The sequence below is a fragment of the Peromyscus californicus genome, unplaced genomic scaffold (genome assembly GCF_007827085.1).
Source record: "Peromyscus californicus insignis strain IS unplaced genomic scaffold, ASM782708v3 Scaffold_10__1_contigs__length_136768540, whole genome shotgun sequence".
Lineage (NCBI taxonomy): Eukaryota > Metazoa > Chordata > Mammalia > Rodentia > Cricetidae > Peromyscus > Peromyscus californicus.
Window position 1 is genome coordinate 25,064,761 of NW_026294391.1, and position 22,026 is coordinate 25,086,786.

General features: G+C 37.1%; 1 protein-coding gene across 4 annotated transcripts in view; it reads left to right on the forward strand.

Moving 5' to 3' along the window:
* Glra2 (glycine receptor alpha 2) overlaps positions 1–14,078 on the forward strand; it is a 198,792-nt gene extending 184,714 nt beyond the window's left edge. For all 4 annotated transcript variants that reach the window (XM_052716353.1, XM_052716177.1, XM_052716439.1 and 1 more), the window contains one exon: positions 12,529–14,078. In XM_052716353.1, the coding sequence (XP_052572313.1) occupies positions 12,529–12,807 (279 nt within the window). In that variant the 3' untranslated portion in view covers positions 12,808–14,078. The remainder of the gene's footprint in view (positions 1–12,528) is intronic.
* Positions 14,079–22,026: the final 7,948 nt, after the last annotated feature.

Here is a 22,026-nt window from a genome sequence, read left to right on the forward strand (position 1 = left end):
AGGGTAAAAGCCCTCAAATCGAGGCTGGACAAGGCAACCCAACAGGAGGAAGAGCCTCAAGAGCAGGCCAAAGAGTCAGAGACATGTCTGCTCCCACTGTTAGGAGTCCCACAGGAATACCAAGTTTTACAGCCATAATGTATATCCAGAGGATCTAGCTCAGACCCATACAGGATCTGCGATTGTGTTTCAATTTCTGTGAGTCCATGTGAGCTCTGCTTAGCTGAGTCTGTGGGACATGTTCTCAGTGTCCTCCACCCCCTCTGACTCCTACAAAACCAAATCTTAAAAGGCAGCATTTACTCAGGAACACATTCAAGCCTGTATTTTCATAATATTTCTAATTTTATTTTATGCTAAGACTTCTAGTTTTAAGTACTACCCATTAAAACTGGAAAATTTGGCACAACAATTACTCAAACAGCCTGTTCCAGTTACTGGATGTTATAAATCACTTCAATGCAATGGCACAAACAACTGACCTAGTGTTGTGCTCAGGAATTTGGAAAGAGCAGAGCAAGGATGACTTTTCACTGCTACATGATTTCTAAAATCTCAGCTGGACGACTCAAAGGTTGTCAACTGGGAGTTAGGCATCTGTAAACTTGTTCACTGGCGTGTCAGGTGTCTGGATTGGGAGCTCCTGAGACTGGGACTGCTAATTAGATTGCCCATATATGACCTTTTCCTGTGGCTTGGCTTCCTTTTTACATAGCAGCTGAAGGGTAGTAGGCTTTTTATAGGATTTTTTATCTGAATCCAAGCACAAATGAGCCATGAAACAGGGCAGAATCTCTGTCTCCTTTTGTACACTATCATGGGAATTCACAAACTGTCATTCTACTGCATTTTTTTTAGTTACAAGCAAGTTACACGCTTTCCAGACCAGTATGTGGGAATATAGATCCCTAGCTCTCAGTAGGAGGAGTTTCAAAGTCTCATCAAAGAAAACATGTGGATGAGAGATGTGATAGAGGCAATTTTTGTTAAATATATTCTGCCCCAATACTGTACTTTACAAAACCCACTTCTCTCGTGCACCCAAGTCATACTTGTATTTACTCTCAGAAACCAACTAAATGCACATATACATGAATAGTAAACTAGAAAGCTGTTTTTCTTTCTTTTTTACTGTTATTTTTATACATAAGGAAAACAAATTAATACCTTATAAAAGTCCTTCAACATATGAAAGTATGTATAGTTATTGAATTAAAACACATGTCAAAACTCAGGATCTCACTACTGACTTCAGACAAGACACCTCTGGTCAAGCCCTGTGAGCAGAGCTTAGTATGAAACCTTGTGACCTTAGAAATAAGATATCTGCCCAGCATATCGAATAGGGAATATGGAGATACATGTACTGCCACAAACATTTCTTGGTACTGCCACAGACATTTGTAGGTACTGCCATAGACATTTCTAGATACTGCCACAGACATTTCTAGGTACTGCCACAGACATTTCTCTTCAAAATTAGTGGAAATGAATAAAGCATAGTAACCATTGATTAAAGGGAATTCTAGAATGTGGAAAAGCTTGGGTTAACAGATCCTTGAGTTGTGGATACCTCCATGGGAGTTGTTCTGTCTGGGTTTTTTTCTGTTTTCTGGGTGCTTATTCTGTTATTTGTGTAGTGTTTCTTCCTAAGACATGACATTTGTTTGTAACTAAGTAACTCTTTAAACTATTTTCCCCACCACAGAAGATTAAGAGCTCTAAAAACCCCTCCTTTCATTCCCTACTGGCATTGTTGCTTTCAAGCTAAACAGATACAATTCCTTTACCTGTTGGTAAATATAATTCATGTCATTAGACAGAAGTCATAGCCACAAATTTCTTTGGGATAAGCCACGTATCCATTTGACAAGAACAGATTTTACAGATCTACTGCACAGCATGCTTAAGTTAATAATAATGTATTATATTTTTCAAAATTGCTAAGAGAACCATGTAGGTGCTATTTACCCAAAAAATGATAAATATGCTACAGGATGGTTTAACTTGATGTAAACATTATAAACAATACATTTATCAAAACCTTACATTATTCTCCATAAATCTGTAGTTATTATTTGTCAGTTGAAGATAAGCCTTTTTTGAGCCAGGCTTGGTGGTGCCCATCTGTATTGCCTGCACAGCAGAGACCGGGGCAAGGGGATTGTGAGTTTAGGTAGAGTCCAGATTACTCACTGAGACCCTAACTCAAAACTGGAAAGCTGGCTTTCTTGACCCAAGGCTCCTTATAAGGCTTCTGTGGCATGAACTCTCAGTATTCTTAGCAGTTTGTTGTTTGAAGGAGATGAACTGCAAGGCATGCTCTTACAATCCTAGTAAGACTTGTTCTCAGTTCAAAGGGGCTCTCAAGGCATTCACTTAGACAATTCTCAAGTTTTAACAAAGGAATCTTACAAACTCACTCTGGAAATGGTTTTTCTCTTGAGGCCTGTTCTTATTTAAGGACTTTTTTGAAAGCTCAAAAAAATGACTCTAGATCCCTTATATTTCTTCTAACATCTAGTTGTACATTTAATACCCACACTATTCTGGAAATAGTCTGGAAATATCTTTAGCTAGATCATCAGATTTATAACATATATATTTTCTATCTTCACATTACCATGATAGTGGATGAACTTTCCACCTTCTCCTAGATTGCAACAAATGCTTTCTTCCGCTTTCAGTCTTGCAACCATCTCCTTGAGACCCTTCCAAGTTTCTTCCTGGTGTGTGGTTCCAGAGACAATGCTACAACATTTAGGTGTTGAGGATGCTATAGATTTATAGCTATATGTTACTACTGATTAATCACCCCAAATCTTAGTGACCTAAAATAACAATAATCATTTCGTTATCTCTCACAGTTGCCAATGTGGCAAGAATTGGGGAAGGTCTCAGCTGAGCCATTTCAGCTTAGGGTTTGACCTTGGATGCAGTTAGACAGGAGAAGGAGCTGAAACACTTGAGAGCTGGCCGGATATCTTTCTCTTCTCACCTATTCTCAGAGCGTATTCATTTGATCTCTCCACATGGGCTCATTATTATTTTTTTTACACTTTAATTGTCTCAAAGCAGCCAAGCAACTGACATAGAGACTCATAGGTCTAATTGTACATTCTAGCAAGCCAGAATGAAACATCAGTGCTTATCTGACCAAGCTTCTAAAATTAGTTAGTGCCAGTTTAATCATAGTCTGTCAAGTAGAAGCAAGTCAAAGGCCCATTCAAGAAGAGATATAGACTCCCATGACCAGGTTGAAAGGAAACTCCAGGATAAGTTTATGGGATCCCACCCAAAGATCCAAAGAACAGCTACTCTATAAAGCTTTGGAATATTCAGCGGAACATCAGTTAATCATCATGGATTTATTCTGAATCCACAATCATTTGCAAAAGATACTCTATCTAAAAGAAAAGATAAAAACAAAAACTGAAGGAATATTTAAAATTTGAACTTTAAATATCTTGGTTAAAGGTTGACTTTTACCATAAGTCATATTTAGGATTTCTGTCCTGAAAAGAGTTTTAAGTAGAAAGATGGCCAGTCATGAGTTAACATGTAATCATATATGCCTCCAGGTAAGATGGCCTTAAGCATTTCCATATCAATCATGCTTTTCCACAGCCAAAAATGATCCTCTGCTACTGTCTTCTTTCTGATAGACTGGCACTATCATCCATCTAGTAATTTACATTGGAAGTTGACCTTGACAATTCGAAATCGATTTTAAAGATGTTCATGTTTGTGTGTGTATATATGTGTGTGTAATATTTGTCTGTGTATATAGTTTTGTTTAACTACTGTTTTTTCCAATAGAATGCAAACATTAAAAGAATCAGATTTTTGTCTTCTTACTCAATGCCATCTCCCTACCATTTGCCTTGCACATAATAATAATTCAATAAATATTGGTTGAAATATAAATAGATGAATGACAGGTAATTAATAAATGAAACTCAGAAATTCAGAAATTCGTTCTTCAAAAATCAGTGATAAGTGGTCATAGCAGGTATATAATAATCTCAGGATTTGGTGAACTGAGTCAGGAGACTCTTAAGTTAAAGACTAGCCTAGATTATATAGTGATAGTGTTTTAAAAAACAATGATACCTCTTGAAAAATAAATGACCTATTGGTATGAATTTTCTGTAAAAATATTATCTTTCATAATCTGCTCAAAAGGCTGAAAATATTGATTTATTTCACCATCTGTCATTAACTAACAAGGGATTATGGTTACTTTTACTAATTTCAACTTTATTCTGAAAATCTTAGTCAGACTCACCATCCATAATTGCGAAAGGAAATCATTTGTGAGATGATATAGACAAAAGTTCATGAAAGTCAAAGACTTCTAGTGTTTTCCAAATCATACAGTTTGTATTCAGACCAACTTGGTCTTGAATTTCAATTTTAACATTTATTAATAATATGCCATTACAAAACCATGTAGCATCTCCTGGCCTCTGTTTCTCTTGTGATTTACAAGGTTGGTATCTCAATGAGACTGACTACATATATAATCACATAGAATGTAGTCATAATAAATTATACTTATTTATTATTCATATATATTAATAGGAACTTACAGTATGGAGAAAGGAATTGAACCCCCCCCAAATTGAGGAAAATCTCTTTAGGCAATAAAAGTAGACAGGTTTATAATTAAGCATCATGTAGCCATCATTTCTTTGGAGGATTTTGTCACTGAAAATTCATTGTGTTTGAGCTCACACTGTTTCTTAAGGAGGACTAGAGAGTCCATTATGTCCTTGTGCTGATTGAGGCACACTAGCCTTGAGTTCCAACTGAGCAATTTCCAGTTACAGCAGAAAGGGCATTAGATCCAATCAAAGAATCTGGGTGTGGAATGTGATGGAAAGATACTTCCCCTACCCCCAGCATTTAGAAATCCTCTATTTCCTCTTTTCTAGGGCATAAAAGTCTGAGACATGGGGTTCACTAAGTATTTTATTTTTCTTTTTTTATTAAAATTTTCAAATTTATTTTGCATACCAATCATAGTTTCTCCTCCCAACCTCCTCCTGCTCCCTCCTCCCCATCTCCTCTTCAACCCACCCCCCATCCACTCCTCCAAAAGGGTAAGGCCTCCCATGAGGAGTCAACAATACATGGCATATCAAGTTGAGGCAGGACCAAACTCCTTCTTCCTGCATTGGGACTAAACGAGGTACCCCACTATAGGGAACAGGTTCCAAAAAGCCAGCTCATGTGCCAGGGACAGATGCTGATGCCACTGCTAGGGGCCCCTCAAACCCTCAAACAGACCAAGCTACACAACTATCACTCACATGCAGAGGGCCTAGGTCGGTCTCATGCAGGCTCCCTAGCAATGGAATTGAATTGAATCGAAGACACTGACAGTATTTTATTTCTTAAGTACTGTGTTCTTTAATTATATTGAAATCATTTTCTTACAAATTCACAATGTTGCAGTTCTGGGCAGCTTTAGATTCAACTTATTGCAAATGCAAGAATGGGTACATTTAATGGCAGGTAAAACAGATGCACAAAATAAATAAAAAGTAGCAATAAATCTCTAATGATTTTCAGTGCCACAGCAGTACTTTCTATGGAAGACCAAATATGAGATATTATCAAGAGTATATAGAAATTGAATGCATTGAACCTTCAACCAGATGAGTCATTTTCTATAGAAATTTTACAAATCAGAACCTAGCAAAATAGGGTATATAGAGGTATATACTGTTCAGTGATTGAAGAAAGATGGTGGATTGGCAGCAATAGTTAACAGTTCCCAGCTGATTAGAAAAAGGAGGAGGAGGAGGAGGAGGAGGAGGAGGAGGAGGAGGAGGAGGAGAAAAAGAAGAAGAAGAAGAAGAAGAAGAAGAAGAAGAAGAAGAAGAAGAAGAAGAAGAAGAAGAAGAAGAAGAAGAATGGAGCTAAGCCGAAAATTCTTTCCTAACTGGGAGCATCTGACTTACATTAGATGGCATAGTCACAGACCACGTATACAAATTGTTCTTTATTTTAGCTTCAGTTTTCTTTTGATTCAGTCTCATCTCCATTTTGCCCCCACATAGGAATCTTGCCATACTACCATAACATTTTATCCTGAACCTACTAGAAAGTAAATTAATCATTCAGAGTAACAACAACAACAAAAATATCCAAATCGGTTGCAGTTATGTTTTTCAAAATCAAACTCTATCATTTGATATGAATAATTTAAGCTTCTGTATTTAATTTAAAAAGCACTGAATAAGTCATAAAAGTAAATAAGAAGACCCTTAATCTAGTATTCATCTCACTTGTATATCAAGAATTAAGTGGATATTTCCTCACTACAATAGATTAAATTTTTGTGGCAGAGAATATTAAAGAACTGATTTAATTAACTATAACTGTTCTCCTAAAGCATATTTGAATGAATGAGGAAATGGTTTTCAAGCATATGGGAACCCTCTTAAAATTCCATGTCACTTATTATTCATCAAACATCTATTAAATGGCCATAGTTTGCATGACAGTGTATAAAATACTGATATTCAAACCTAGTATCCTTCTATTCTGCCTCTGGTTCTTAATTGAATGAGTTATTCTCTTTATCTGTCTATTCACAGTGTGTGGGAAGTGGCTAAAGAAATTATATGAATGAGGTAGTCTGAAAAGAAACATGGATGTGCATATTTGAGGCTTTTTTGTTTTATGTGCTAAAAACAGGTTACTAGATAACTACCCCTTCTATTTTTTCCACAACTTGGGAACTTAAATGAATATTATCTCACTCATGCAGTGGTATATGCTTAATCATGAATTTCTAAATGGTTCTTAAAAGGGAGAATAGGAATTTGTCAGATTTTGTAGTCACGGAAAGAAGAAAAGCACAATATGGTAAAGGGTTACTTCCACTTGAAAATTATTTTTAGACTAATATTACAGAATTTGCTGTACATTTTAGAGACAGACATTAGAACTCATCAAAGTCAGTGTTTTCAAACACGTTACATTAGAATCACTGGATGTTAAAACCTTCAGGTCCTAAATTCACACTCCCAGAATGTCTGATCCCACTGGTCTTGAAAGGAATGGGATGAGAAACAGACACAAGTATATTTGCAAAATTCTCCAGCAGCCATAGCAGAGATTCACAGCTCTAGTGCAACCTTCACATTTTTGGGTATGAGGCATCTGTGATCTGAAAAATAAAATAATAACTACATTGCCTGAGATCAACACAATTTATAAGCCTCCTAGCTAAATCTAGGACTAAAGTATCCAAATACCTAATCTGGGTTTCCATAGCATTTTTACATCACTCACATGTTGGTTAATGGTAGTTAGACACATTTGAGTGTATACCTTTTCCCTGCTCAGTAGCCTACTCTCATTCTAGGGAGTGCTTCCCCTGTCTTAACAAACTGTCTCTATTTTCTTTACCTTAAAAAATAGTAGATAGAAAATCTGAGGTTGTCTATAACCAATATGAGGAGTAAGTCCCCACATCCTAAGAAACTGTGTGCTCTCTTTCTTGCATGAAATAAGTCTTCAGACAGTTATGATAGCACTGTGATGGTTAACACATATGTTTATTCCATAATTTTAGAACATTTATTTGAAACTTTGAACCAATTAAACCATTCACATATTTTTCAATTTAACATTTTCTTTGAATGAGCTACCAATTTCTTCTACCTTGTTTTCAACACCTAAGACTCTCTCTTCTATGTCTTGTAATCTGTTGGTGAGGCTTACCTCTGAAGTTTCTGTTTGACATCTTAAATTTTTCATATTCAGCTTTCTTTTAGTCTGGGTTTTCTTTAGTGATCATATTTCTTTGCAAAATTCTGCTTCCATGTCTTGAACTGTTTTCATTATTTCATTCCACTGTGTTTTTATAGGCTTCATTAGGGGATTTACTTATAACATCCTCTTTAACATCCTTGAACATATTCATAATTGCTATTTTGAAGTCCTTTTTTTTTTTTTTTTTTGGTTTTTCGAGACACAGGGTTTCTCTGTGTAGCTTTGCGCCTCTCCTGGAACTCACTTGGTAGCCCAGGCTGGCCTCGAACTCACAGAGATCCGCCTGGCTCTGCCTCCCGAGTGCTGGGATTAAAGGCGTGCGCCACCACCGCCCGGCTTTGAAGTCCTTTTTTGTACTTTAGCTAGATTGAATTTCTCAGGACTTCCTGCAATAGAGATACAAACTTCTGATAGAGTCTTTGCTGTTGATGTTTCTGTTTTTGAATTGGGGTGTAGCATGAATCTTAAAAGATCTTATTAAAAAAAAAACAAACCCAGAGCCAGGTATGTGAGTGAACGCTGAAAGATCAGAGAAACAGAATAAGTCACACCCAACCTCACCTGGCCAACTTCCAAGCTGATCTTGTTTCCTCAGACTGAAAGCCTCTGAGTCCTCATCTGGATCTCAGCTGAGCTGCTGCTAAAAAGCCTAAAAGCTTAAAAAGCTAAAGTTCCTGGTCCTCACGCCTTAGATACCTTTCTGCTTCCTGCCATCACTTCCTGGGATTAAAGGCGTGTGTCACCATGCCTGGCTGTTTCCAGGGTCTTTTTTCTTTTTCTCTTTCTTTTTTTTAAAACACCATACTGGGGTCTACGCATTTGGAGTTATGATGAGTAAGGTGTTTTTGTGGTGTTGATATCTAGTCTTGTCTTTGTTGGGTGGGTGTTCCACTCTTTGGATCGTAGGCAAATTTAGTGGCTGTGAAGTTCCTGGTAGAGAGGGCTTCTGAGGTTCAGGGACTGACAGAAAGGAATAGAGATGAGCCAGGATAAAAGGCTGAGAAGGGCCTCTGAAAGAGTTAAGGGGACTCTGGTTCTGAACCAAGAGGTGGAGTTCCCAGAGAATGAACATGGAGTGGGAGAAGGGCCTCCTGCAGACAGGCTACTACAGGACTAAGTCTTGAGAGACAAGAATAGAGGACAGGGAGGATTGTGAAAATCTCCTACCTGAGTCCCAGCCTAGTGTGGCTACTGAGGATCCCTGTAAAAAGGCATTTCTGAGGTTCTGTGACTAAGGAAGGAATGGAGATGGGTTAGAAGGGAAAGCTGACAGGGGAGGAGCTAAGCTAGGTCTTCATCAAGAGTCAGAGTATCCAGGGAATGGAAGTAGGATGGAAGGAAAGGCTCTTTCAAGCAGGCTGTTACAGGAATAAAAATAAGTCTGAGTCATTCACAATTTAAGGAAAAGAAATATGATGTAATATCTTAATCTTAACCCAGTTTAATCATTTAGTACTGAGTTCAAGCAGTTGTTCACATGGGACCACTCAGATATCAGCATGAATATTCTTTGCCAGATTCCTTATATGATAAAACTTTAGATTATCTCTCCCACTGGATTCTGAAAGTCCATACAAGTAGAGTTTTTCCCCCAAACACATTAACTGTCTCATGAAACCTAGCCCAATTCTTGACACAAAATCAACATTCAACAGTTAGTTGCTGAATGAAAACTTCATTAGCTTTTAGTAAGCAATGGGACATTGGTCATTGAACAAACTTGTATGTAGCTGGAGAATTTTTCTCCAGCTCCCACCGCCAGTCCCGGAGCCCACTTATAAAATAAACACACAGACTCTTACATTATTTAAACTGCTTGGTCATTAGCTCAGGCCTATCATTGTCTAGCTCCCACTCTTATATTCAGCCCATTTCTATTAATCTTTACTTTGCCACATGGCTCGTGGCTTACTGGTATTTTACATCTTCCTTGTCTTCTTGTCTTGGCGTGGCTCCAGCCGGTCTCTCTTTCCTTCCTCTTTCCTCAATTCTCCTCTCTCCTTGTCCCGCCTATACTTCCTGCCTGGTCACTGGCCAATCAGTGCTTTATTTATATAGAGTGATATCCACAGCACTTGTATATGACAATCTAACATGAATCAGAGTATGGAGGGATGGCTCTATAAATTAGCAGTTTCACAATTACTTTATACAAGCTCTTGGTCTGATTCATTGTGATTATAAAGGAGCTGATAAAAGGTTATAATTAATGTCCTTTTGATTGCACTAGAGTCATTTATTAATAAGAATAATTATTAATATTCTTAACTGTAAACACAGACAACTATCCATGGCTGGTGAAGTCATGGATGCTAGAGGATAACTCCTGTAAGGCAGGAAAATTCCCAACCACATTCTAAATATATATTCTGATCCCCACAGATAAGTGTAGCTTTTACCCCTCATAAAAGAAACTTCATTTTGCAGCAAATGGAGACCATTGCACAAGTGGTCAAAATACAGAGAACAAATGTCTGTGGGGTGCCTAACCCCAACTGATATATCTGCAACACAACCCCACTCCTAAGCCTCAGGAAACATCACACAAGAGGGGGTAAAAAGATTAAATGAGCTGCATCACCAGGACATCTGTTGTGAGACAGTATCTTCTATATATAACAGGGAGCTGCACCCATAAAAATCTTAACACTGTGGCCACCTAAACAAAACTGCACAATGACAGCACTAGTTGACATGCCAACATGAATAAGGGAAAATCTCCCAAGGTTCCGCCCCCTAGATGAAGAGTTGCAGACAATTAATGGCTGCCAAGAAAGGGCGAATCAATCTTCTCCATGGATGCCTCCTGATAAGTTATCCTATCCCAAATGGTCAGCCTTAAAAACGTACATATGTGAAACACTAGACAGAATCAGCAGGCTGTGTTTACATAAACACACACACGTATGTAACAATTGTCATCAAAGAAGAAGGGGTCATGAATTTGAGAGGGGGTTGTGGGATAAGTTGGGATGAGGAAGTATAAGGTGAAAATATAGAACTCATGTATGAAATTCCGAAACAATAATAAAATAAGCATAAGTATCAACCAAACAAACAATGAATAACTAATGTTTCTAATGAATGAGACTTCCATTTCTTAGTCTGATTTTCCTGGAGACCAGATATCTATGGAAAACGGTGGCATGAAGTGTCTAATGCACAACTACTACCTCTCTAGCTCAAATTCTAAGTCATTTCCAGCTTGCAATGCAATATTCAGCCATGTTTAGGGCTGTCATCACCAAAGGCACTTTATCACAATGGGCAGTGTTGATAAACCAAGGCTGTAAGGACCCTATTGAAATCCATTATTCATCTTCAAGCAGCATGTATTTCTCACAGAGGGAAGTAGCATGTGGGTACTAATCTGGCAAAGTAAGACACATGGGAGTCAATCTGTTCTCCTTCCTGAGTTTTGCATGGCCCATCTGAACACATGAACTATAATTTACCCTAACCATTCTGGAGTGCTTGCATAGCTCTTTAATCCATGCACTGCCGTCTCTCTCCTCATTATGTACTCAATGAAGTAGACTAAAATACCTACTCTTGCCTTTCTTTACCTATGCAGGTCCTCCTATGACTTTAAAACTCCATTTGAATGCACTAGGTACAATCTGTCCTCCTCACTCCATTTGGGATAGACACAGATGAGCTTACATTCATATTATGTTCACAGCTCTGTACTTGGCATACTTTTTATATGTGACTGAAGGTGCTACAAGGATAGAGTTAACAATGATGAAGTGATATTAATACCAAGTTTTCTTGTATTTTGGGAAACATACCGTTATCATTATCAGGTAAGCTAAAAAATGCAGTAGAAGATTACATATCATTATAAGAAGCAGTAAGCTAGCTAAAACAGAAGATAATTTGATCAGTGGCTGTTTAGAGATACATTGGTATCAAGCAAGTCATTTTAATCCCATCTTTTAAGCTCTACCACTTGACTCAACTATATACTCTGATCTCATTTGTCTCTAGGTGATTTGCCTTTCATGCCAAGTAATAGAAACTATTTTCTGTTTTGCATCTAATTTGTGGAGAAATAATCAGCATAAAACATTACTGGCATTGACTAAAATGATATGTTTGAATATGGTAAAGATTCTTACTGGCCAAAGAATCAATGTTAAAAATCAATTCTGGAAATAATGTCTGTGCTACATATATGCCAAATGATGAATATTTAATTTCTATTATATGGCTGAAATGAACTAGAGGGCCAGAGGGGAAACAGTGTATAATTAAGGGATTCATCTTAAATCAAATGTTAATGAAAGAACAGAACCATGAATGGTAATTCTAAAAGCACCTAACAAGACCTCAGTAGAAGTATTTTTGGAGAAAGAAGAAATGAATGAATGTCACTCTTCATATATTTATTGTATAAAACTGGATGTTTGGAAACTGGTTTTAAAAGTCTGATAAAATGTATGGATTAGTAAATAAGATTTAAGAAAGTCAATACTGAGTATAGCATAGGTATTTCTATTTGTTAATTAAAATGATCACAAAGTCATTATTTTTATATTTAATTTCTCTGCCTTAAAAGTTAATGAATTATATCTGCACTATAAATAATTGAATTAAACTCAAAAAGTACTCCCTATTCTAAGAACCTCCTACACCAACAGTTAACTATGATTTATCCTTCTAATTCTAAAGAATTTTAAGAAGCTTCCATCAAATTTGACTGACAGTCTGTGCTTCCTGTCTCTCTTCTCCCAGGAAGAAGATGTTACTCGTGAAAGTCGTTTTAACTTCAGTGGTTATGGGATGGGTCACTGCCTCCAAGTGAAAGATGGCACAGCTGTCAAGGCTACACCTGCGAACCCACTTCCACAACCCCCAAAAGATGCAGATGCCATCAAGAAGAAGTTTGTGGATCGGGCAAAAAGGATTGACACCATATCTCGAGCTGCCTTCCCACTGGCCTTCCTAATTTTCAACATCTTTTACTGGATCACATATAAGATCATTCGGCATGAAGATGTCCACAAGAAATAGATGTTCCCTATTAACCCTGGGACCTTCTTGCCTAAGTGTTGTGCTTGTAAATACACAGTAATATTGTCTTTATATCACTTTGACAGAGAAGAACATTGAGGGAGGGGGGAGGGAGATCATGAGGGTGGGTTTTCTGGCACCTACATGAAAAAAAGACAAGTTCTATGGGCAATGAAGAAAACTGCACAAAATTAAGGTGTTGCAGAATCACATGAGCATAACTCCCATTCATAGTCTTTAGCATTGTTATTTTAGATGACAGATCACTCAGACATGATGTGCAAAGTCAAGTTCTCGAGGGCTGATTAGTTTATGGTTTGATTTGGTTTTGATGAATTCTGGTACTGAAAAGTTAGTTTAATGCACACACACACACACACACACACACACACACACACACACACACACACACACACTGAAAAATGCTTACCATCTGACCATAGTGAATAGTCTATAGTAAATTGAGGACCAAACTTTTTCAGGAAAATGCTGCCTCGTTTTTAAAATAAGCCTCCTGAGCTATGATCTTTACAATGTCTGTAATTAGTGTTCCACCCAAGAAATCCTTTTGTGGGTTGAAAATTCTTTCTACTTATCCAGAAAATGACAACAAAATAAACACAAATGACAAAGAACAGATTTCTACTCTACTGTCTGTGTAGGTGTGCACTTTGATATTATTTTTCTTTCCTAGATGTAAATTGGGGGTTTCATTGTGTATTGTGTAATTGACTTACCAGTATATCCTCTTTTAAAAATGCTCATTTTATTTTAGATCGAGTTAGCCTACTATGTATATTTTTTCACGTTGGCTCTATTTATGTGTGACTTTAAGTGCCCAAGTGTAACTTAGCTATTGCAGCTGCTCAGCCACAGTGTCTATGGAGGTGGTGTGTTCTGACTGGTGTAGCTCAGATTAGCTTGAACTTCCCGTTTCTGCTCTTATTGTAGCTGTAACTACTGTCCTAATGTTGACCGCCCTGTAATTTCTACTTTCAATCCAAGTGAATATCGTTTTCAATATCCTTGATTAACTTTAAAAAATTAAAACTGTACTGTGATTTTCATAACCCGTTGCCTTTTTGGTACCAGAGCTACGTGGTTTGAATCCTGGCTACATGTTTTAAGTAAGAAAAAAAAGATGTATTTTTGCTTACTCAACAGACAACCTGTAAAAATATATGGAAATAATTACATTTTACATGTGCTGTAAAAGGGATTATTTTAAAAAAGCATTTGTTCAATTTCAATAAAGATAAGTGTGCCACTAAGTTATGCTGTGTCTTTCAAGTTTTGTACTAAAATGTTAATCATTTATGTGGCAATAATAACTTGGATGTTCATATGCAATCTTCCTCAAGCACTTGGATCATTTATATAGCTATTGTTTTATTTTTCTTTTTATTATATATAATATTCTTTATTCTGAAGAATTTCATACACAATGAAATATGATCATATACACCCTCCAGTTCCTTCCTCAGTCTTTTTAGCATTCCACCCCCAAGGCTCAAAGACCATTATGGAAGAAGAAGCAGAAAGAATATAAGAATTGGAGGATGAGGACGGATTCTGTGAATTGCTGTCTGCTGAGCACAACAGAGTGAGAGCTATTATATTTTTGATGCTTATAGTAGTCAAGATACTTTTCTCATTGTAGAAATATAGAAATGGGTCAGGCAGGGTGACACACCTACAATCCTAGCACTCAGGAAGAAGAGGCAAAGACAGGATTATCACATGTCCAAGGGCAACATGTACTACATGACAAGTTCCAGGAAAGCTATCTGGTAAAACTCTACAAAATGAGAGACAGACAGACAGACAGACAGACAGACAGAACAGTATTAGTAGTAGCTAAATGAACAAAATTTAAAACTGGATGCATTGTGTGAGACACTGAAAATTTCTAAGCCACCAAAGAACAATAAAATCTGACACTGAAATAAAACTTAAAGATCAACTATTCCTGTTACCCATCCCAATTTCTATCAGGAATGGGGATCTAAGATGAAAGTAAAATTCTGAAAACCTAAGAGAAATAGAGTTAACTCATTGTAACCTTTGCAAATTTTCTGTAACTAAAGAGATGTACTAGAACATTCTCATGAAGATGTTCAGTCATAAGTGAATGTTTATAGCCTTGAAACTTATTTAAATACTGAATTGTTTCTATAGAAAAGGATATTGCAAAGTGGGTAGAATTACAAATTTCGAAGCAAAGACTAGCTTAGCTGTCTATCAATGTTATGATCTTAGATTAAGTACTTAACTTCAAGTAGTTTGTAGTTTCAAAAGAGCTGACTAGGGAAAATGAAGTTGAATCCATTATTACCATGCTCAACACATAATTTCTCAAAAGCCAATAGTAGAATAGATGTTATTATGAATAGTGTAGTATTGGTTATCCTCTGCACAAGACACTTCAGAAGACCTATCCCTGGCAAATTGACTGTCATATTTCTTGCAACGTTACCAAAGCATGACTTATGTCTTTTTTTACTCCTTGACAAACAAGTAGGGTGAAGTCTTTGTTCTCCATTCTTTTCCTCCATTGGCAAAATATAAAATTGAGAGTACTATTCTTCCTCACGTGTACCTGACTCTAGAAGTGTTATAGAAAGGACACTGCCCTAGTTTCCTCTCTTTTGCTATGATAAAACCTTCTAATCACAAGCAACTTGGGGACAAAAAGGCTCATTTGGCTATAAGGAAGAGACTGTGTTTGCATGAGTTTTCCACATGCCTACCAAGCCTTAAATGTCCTCTAGGTATGTGTAATAATACTAGAAAAATAATGCTTTGCTAATTGGCATAGTCACGTGAGTTTTCCTCAACACAGAAATCCCATGGGGTACCCATGTCTTACTGCAGTTTTTAGACAATGAAATGCCTTTTTAAAAATGGTTTTGATTTCCACTATTTACCTTTTAAAAGTTCATCAGGATGACTTCCTCTTGGAAGTTTTTATGACCTATTCAAATACCTTAGCCCTGAATAGATGCTACAAACCAGATGAGCTGGAGATTTTCCAAAGCCTTTCCAAACAGTGTTAACATTAAGCTCTTCATCTTTGCCACTGACCAGGAGCACCAAATGCAGAAAGCAAAACTGCCAATAAAGATTAAATGAATATCATTTTACATTTCACTTACTCCATTAATATCAAATAAAAACGCTCTAACCAAAACACAGCACAAAATTCCATATTAACAGATTTGGGATGATATTTTTAGGGATTTATTCATTCTCCAGTTTAAGCATGAAGCCAATTTGCCAGATGAATCTAAATTTTATGTCTGCCAGATATTATTTTTAGTATTTCAACCTGTGCCTCAAACATTTTCTTATTGTCACCAATTTGTTTTTTAAATGTGTAATTTGAATGAGTCAAACATTTGCTTTCATCAATCATAAAATAAAATAACAGATAACACAACAAGCACTTACAGTGCTCTGAAAAGTATCAACATGATTTAATGTGGTAATTTTATTTGAACCTCCCTACACTATCCAAGTTGGCCTGCTCACAAACAGTAAATATACACCCTTTGATTAGTACAACCACAAAAGCTTTACGGATTAAGAGTTCTGCGTCAAATTATTTTTCATATTAGATGTTGACTATCTGCCACACTTTGTCTCTTAATTCTTTGACCTGCATAATGTCACAGTCACTAAACTACCTAAGAAAAGAAAGGCCTGGAAGTAAACGCATAGTCAATGACCCTCCCTCAAGGATGATAAGACAGACTGAAAAAGAAGGCAAACAGTACAATATTCACAATGGAAATGCCGAAGAGAAATGGCTCAAAATTGTGTATGCAGCACAAATAACATCTTCAAAGTGACTACAATGTCTTGTGTGACTGAATGGCCCCAAAGATATTCACCTTGAAATCAAGACCAGGAGAATGCAATTTAAAAGGTGTATATTTCCTTTTTGATAGAGGGAAAATGACCATGGCTTTGTCACACATGTTCCCACACAAGAAAAGACATATTCTTCCCAATCTGCTGCAAATGCATTTTAAAAATCGCCAGTAATACATTTCCCTCAAACTAAAGGCTGTGAGCATTTGGTGCTTATAAACTGATGAGCCAGCATCTGGCACACACAATTCTGTAACGAGTGAATGTACACTTACACAGGGAAGCAAAGCTTTGGGATGTCCTTTGTGGAGTATGCTGAATGCTGACCTTTTATGGTAGATCTCAGAACTGTGTGTAATAGATAGCTTTTAATAAGCTTGTGGGCAGACTGCAGCTTCACTCTGGCCCCAGGTCCTCAAAATTCATGGAACAAAGGGCCATTCATATGCAAGGATCAGAAACACCCCGCAGTTAAATTCATTAGTGTATATTTCTTGAGAAGAAAGATCGAGGATTACAAGGAAGAAGAAATAAAGCGAGGAGAGTAAACTAAAATCCCCTTTAAGACAAAAATCCAATCACACCACTCTGCTTTGGCTTCTGCCAACTTTCTGTCTTATTCCGAGAACAAGCCAGCATCCTCACTGTGATGTGATCGAGCCTGCTTTTCTACCATGTCCTCCTGTTTCTTTCCCATCGAGCATAAGCACCTTGCAGGGTCTTGAACAGACAAAGTGCTCTCCACAGGGCATTTGCCTTCACTATGGCACACTCTTCCTAGAGTAGAAGTTGACAAGCCTTTTCTGTATGATCTTGACAGTAAAGGGTGTAAGGTGTGAAAGTCTCAGTCTTTTGTGCAAGTATTCTCTGCCACTGTAACAAAGAATAGTCACAAACAGTGAAGAAACAAATACATATCACTGTGCTCCATTAACACTTTATTCAAATGGGAAAGCAGCAAATAGATTTGGCCTGCAGGCAGTATGTTACCAGTGACCCAGTGACCCTCCCTCCATCTCTCTCTCTCCCTCTTCCTTTCCTCCCTACACACACACACACACACACACACACACACACATACACACACACGGTAGCTCCAGATTACAAAGCAAAAAAAATGTGTTTGTGATATTTTCAAGGTCTACATCTGTGCCTGGCACTTAATAGCTGTCTAATTAATGTAGAATCTGTTCAGTGAATCATAGTTCACTTTTACTAAGGAGCTAATTTAGTGTTTGCACAGGAGGTTTACAGGAAGGAATAGGAAACCTTTTAGTGCCTCATTAGATAAAAATTGGAGGTAAAAGAAATCACCAGTTTCTAAATCTATTTTTTAAAAAGACAGATTTGTGCTAGAGACACATTTTCAAAAGTTCACTATAAAATTCCTCAGGGGTTTGTTTACAATCCCACCTGGAATGAGTTCTTATAGTTTCTCGTAGACTTTTAACAGAAGTCATGAACATCCTAGGATGGGAGAGTTCTGAAAGGTACCCCAGGGGGGTCTCTTGCATTCTTAACATATTTCTCCTTCTAGCTCCCCTGCTGTGGGATATTTGTACACTGTGTGGAGGTGTGTTGCAGTGATTGGTGTCATAAAAAGGTGAATGACCAAGATCTAGGCAGGAGGTATAGGTGGGACTTCTGGGCAGAACGAAAGGAAGAGGAGGAGGAGGAATCTATGCATGCAGGAGATGCCAAGAGAGATGGAGAAGAAACAGGAGGTGCAAGATGGAAGAGAGGTAACGCCATATGATAAAACATAGATTAATATAAGGGACTAATTTAAGTTATAAGAGCTACTTAGGAACAAGCCTAGATTCCACGCTGAGATTCCAAAATTAATAATAAGTCTCTATGTCATTATTTCTGAGCTGGAAGCCCAAAGGAAAGTCCAACTACATTCCCCAGTTAGTAACAACTTAGTTCCTCATTATTAATAAGGTCATTCACCCAGGGCAGTATAGTAGCCCTCTTCTTTGTCTGTTGACTACGTGGCACTTGAAGAAGCCCAAATGCTTCAGCTCAATGAAGTCACTATTATAATTGATATGTGAAAATTTAAAAATTATGTACATGTATTTATATGAAATTTTAAAAAAGTCAGTAGTAGTAATGAAAAAGTAAAAAGTGTTGACTCAGGAAAACACAAAATTAATGCATGTCAAAACTGCATTTAATTGGTTAATTGATAAAAAAAAAAACTAGCAAAATGTTAAAATGAGCCCAAAGAACACTTGAAAAAGCTCGCATTTAGACTGAATATTAGGGGAGTTTTCCTAGCTTAGACACAGAATGCAATGATGCCCAGATGATGCAATATCAAGCTTGGCATAACACTGAAGCGGAATTTGTAAAGCATTACTATCTAGTTCCAGGACTCAAGACAAATGTTTCCTTTTCAGTGTTCTTATGGTCCTGGGACTCCTTTGCTTTTCTGTACTGAGAGGGAAGCCAAGGCCTCACTCATATTAGGCAAGTACACTCTAGTACTAAGCTGTCTCTCCAGATGGATAAATTTCTCTGAAACACAAAAACCTCAAATGTAATACTTAACTATTATGTGGCACCAGTATCATGTCTTATGCTACCAAAGCCCAGAGAGTTAAAGTGACATGTGGATGTACATTTGGGCTTAGAATCAAAATCCCCTGACTTCTACCCTGCTTTCCCTTCATATTCCAGAAGAGAAAGTTATGGGGGGGGTAGTTATTTTCAGTTATTATAATTCCACATGATTATTTGTCCATGCTGCTGGAAGGCAGCTGTCATGGCCATAAAGACATAGTTTGTTGAATCACATCTGAGTTCAAAGTCAGTCTTTTATTTGCAGTGTTCTGATATAAAGCCTTTGTGTTCCAAGACTTGACATAGCACCAAATATAACAATATGTACCTCATCCATTTGCAGATGGGCTTGACTTGTTAAGTGCCTGCCACTTAATGACTACAGAATAAGCAGTTTTGATTTCACTTCATGCTTACCTTTAGCTAATGATATTTTATTTTATGAGTCAGTTTTATATGTATGTATGTGTATATACACATATACATTAAAAATTAATGAAATAAGAGTCATGGACTTGAAGGAGAGTGGGGAGAATTTGGAGGGAGGAAGGGGAAGGAAGAAATACTGTAATTATAATATCAAAATATAAAAGCAATACTTTTTGAAAGGCTAACTGAAAGAAAAAGTATCATGCATAGAAAAAGTATGAACAAACTTCTTTGGTAAACGTTTTACTTTCATCTAATTTAGAAAGAAAACACATGTTTGTATATAATGTGGTATTGATTTTTATTTTTTTAATGCCTCCTCTCTGAGAGCTACAATGGAAACTTCCAAAGGAAGGAAGCAACCAGTAGTCCTCAAATAGTGTGGCATGACAATCTAAGGTTGCAGTAAAGATGCAATGGTGCATATACCTTGATGGTAACCAACAGTGCTCTAAATAGACTTAAGGATCATTTAACAAGGGAAAAATCATGCATGGTACTAGAAACATAGCATCTTATTCAGGGTTAAGGAAAAAAATATTTTGTTTTGTTTTTTAAAAATTGCTTAAGTCAGCATGACTAGGCAAGTGGGAGAAGTTACCAGAAGTGATACTATATATCATATATATGATATATTATCATTAAAGTTTACAAATAGTATTACATAAATTCTGCAAAATCATCCTGTGAGCACAGTGATACCAGCTTCGGCCCAATTTCTTTCAATGTCTCACTTTATTCTCCTATAAAATACAGATGCAAAACAGTTTTGCATCAAAGGACCTAGTATGGAGTAGGTCTTCAGTACAGTATATCTATCATAATTTTAGCACCATCGTTATTATCAGCAGCATCAGCAGCACCATCATCATTCATACATAAAACCTTAGCATACCATGGCTAACAGATGGGTCTACTGTCCAGGATGTAGATTCTATTATCAGCTACTAGCCATTATGACTATTGACAATGTCTGTAAAATATAAACAATGATATCTGCTCCATCTCCCTACCTTTCAAGAAAACTGTGAGAATTTTTTAAAAATATGAAGTCAAAAGTCTCTGAAAATTGCTCCATAGGTAAGGAAACTGGGGAAAAGACAGGTTAAGCAATTTGTCAATGACATACCACTCACAAATGTCACAATCAGGATAAAACCCAGATAGTATTTCTGCATAATTCACATTCTTACTTACCACTTGATATTGATTCTTCAGTAAAATGTTGGAAGAAATGCCACCATTCTCTATAAGATTTCTGGGTAACTTTTTGAATATTTTTATAGATCTTATCATTTGTATATTGTAACTGTTTCTTCTGGTCATAACATGTCCTTTGCTGTCTGAGTCAGAGGAATTGTAATTCTCTGCAGAAAGACACCCTGAAGAAATCAAGCTAAGTAACAATCCTAAGTTGCTTAAGGAACTTTACAATAGTGTCTTTGAGTAAGGACCACAATCAACTCATTGGTTCAGAGGCTGGACTTCAAATCCTTTCTTTGGTCTGTTTGCACCTTCCCTGTTTATAGTACATGGAAATAGACATTTCTTTAAGTCTCTTAGGAAAAATCATGTGAAAATATCATCTCAAATATGTTTTCTTCATTTCTCTACTATCATCCTATGAAATTTCAAAAGCTGCTGTACAAACTGAATGGCATGAAACAGCAGAAATTTATTACATTATAATTTTGGATCTTGGATACCAAATCATGGTGTGAATGTGGCCATACCTCCTCTAAAATCTCTGGGAAGGTTCCCTCTTTGCTTCTTCCTGTCTCCAGTGGTTGCTGCTAGGTAGTTCTTTGCCCTGTTATTCTACCATCCCAACTTTTACGTATGTCCTTGTATAGCCATTTTCACTTACTATGTGACATCTCCTGTTCCTTTTATTATTTGGAATGTGTGTGTGTGTGTGTGTGTGTGTGTGTGTGTGTGTGTGTGTGTGTGTGTATACATGTGAGTTTTCAGGTACATGTGCAGGGTACATGCCTGTGTGTGCATGTGTGTAGAGGCCAGAAGGATAACCTTAGGTGTTATTCCTCAGGTATCATTTACCTTTTTTCTTTCTTTTTCTCTTCTCTTTTCTTTGCTTTCTTCTTCTTTTCTTTTCTTTCCATTTATTTTTAGGCAGAGTTTTTAACTGGCCTAGAACTCTCCAAATAAGCTAGACTGGCCAACCAGTGAGACCCAAGGACCTACCTGTCTCCACTTCCCTGGTTCTGGGATTATAAGCACATGCCACCACACCCAACTTTTTCTTTTTGTTGAGACAGGGTTTCTCTGTGTAGCTTTGCGCCTTTCCTGGAACTTACTTGGTAGCCCAGGCTGGCCTCGAACTCACAGAGA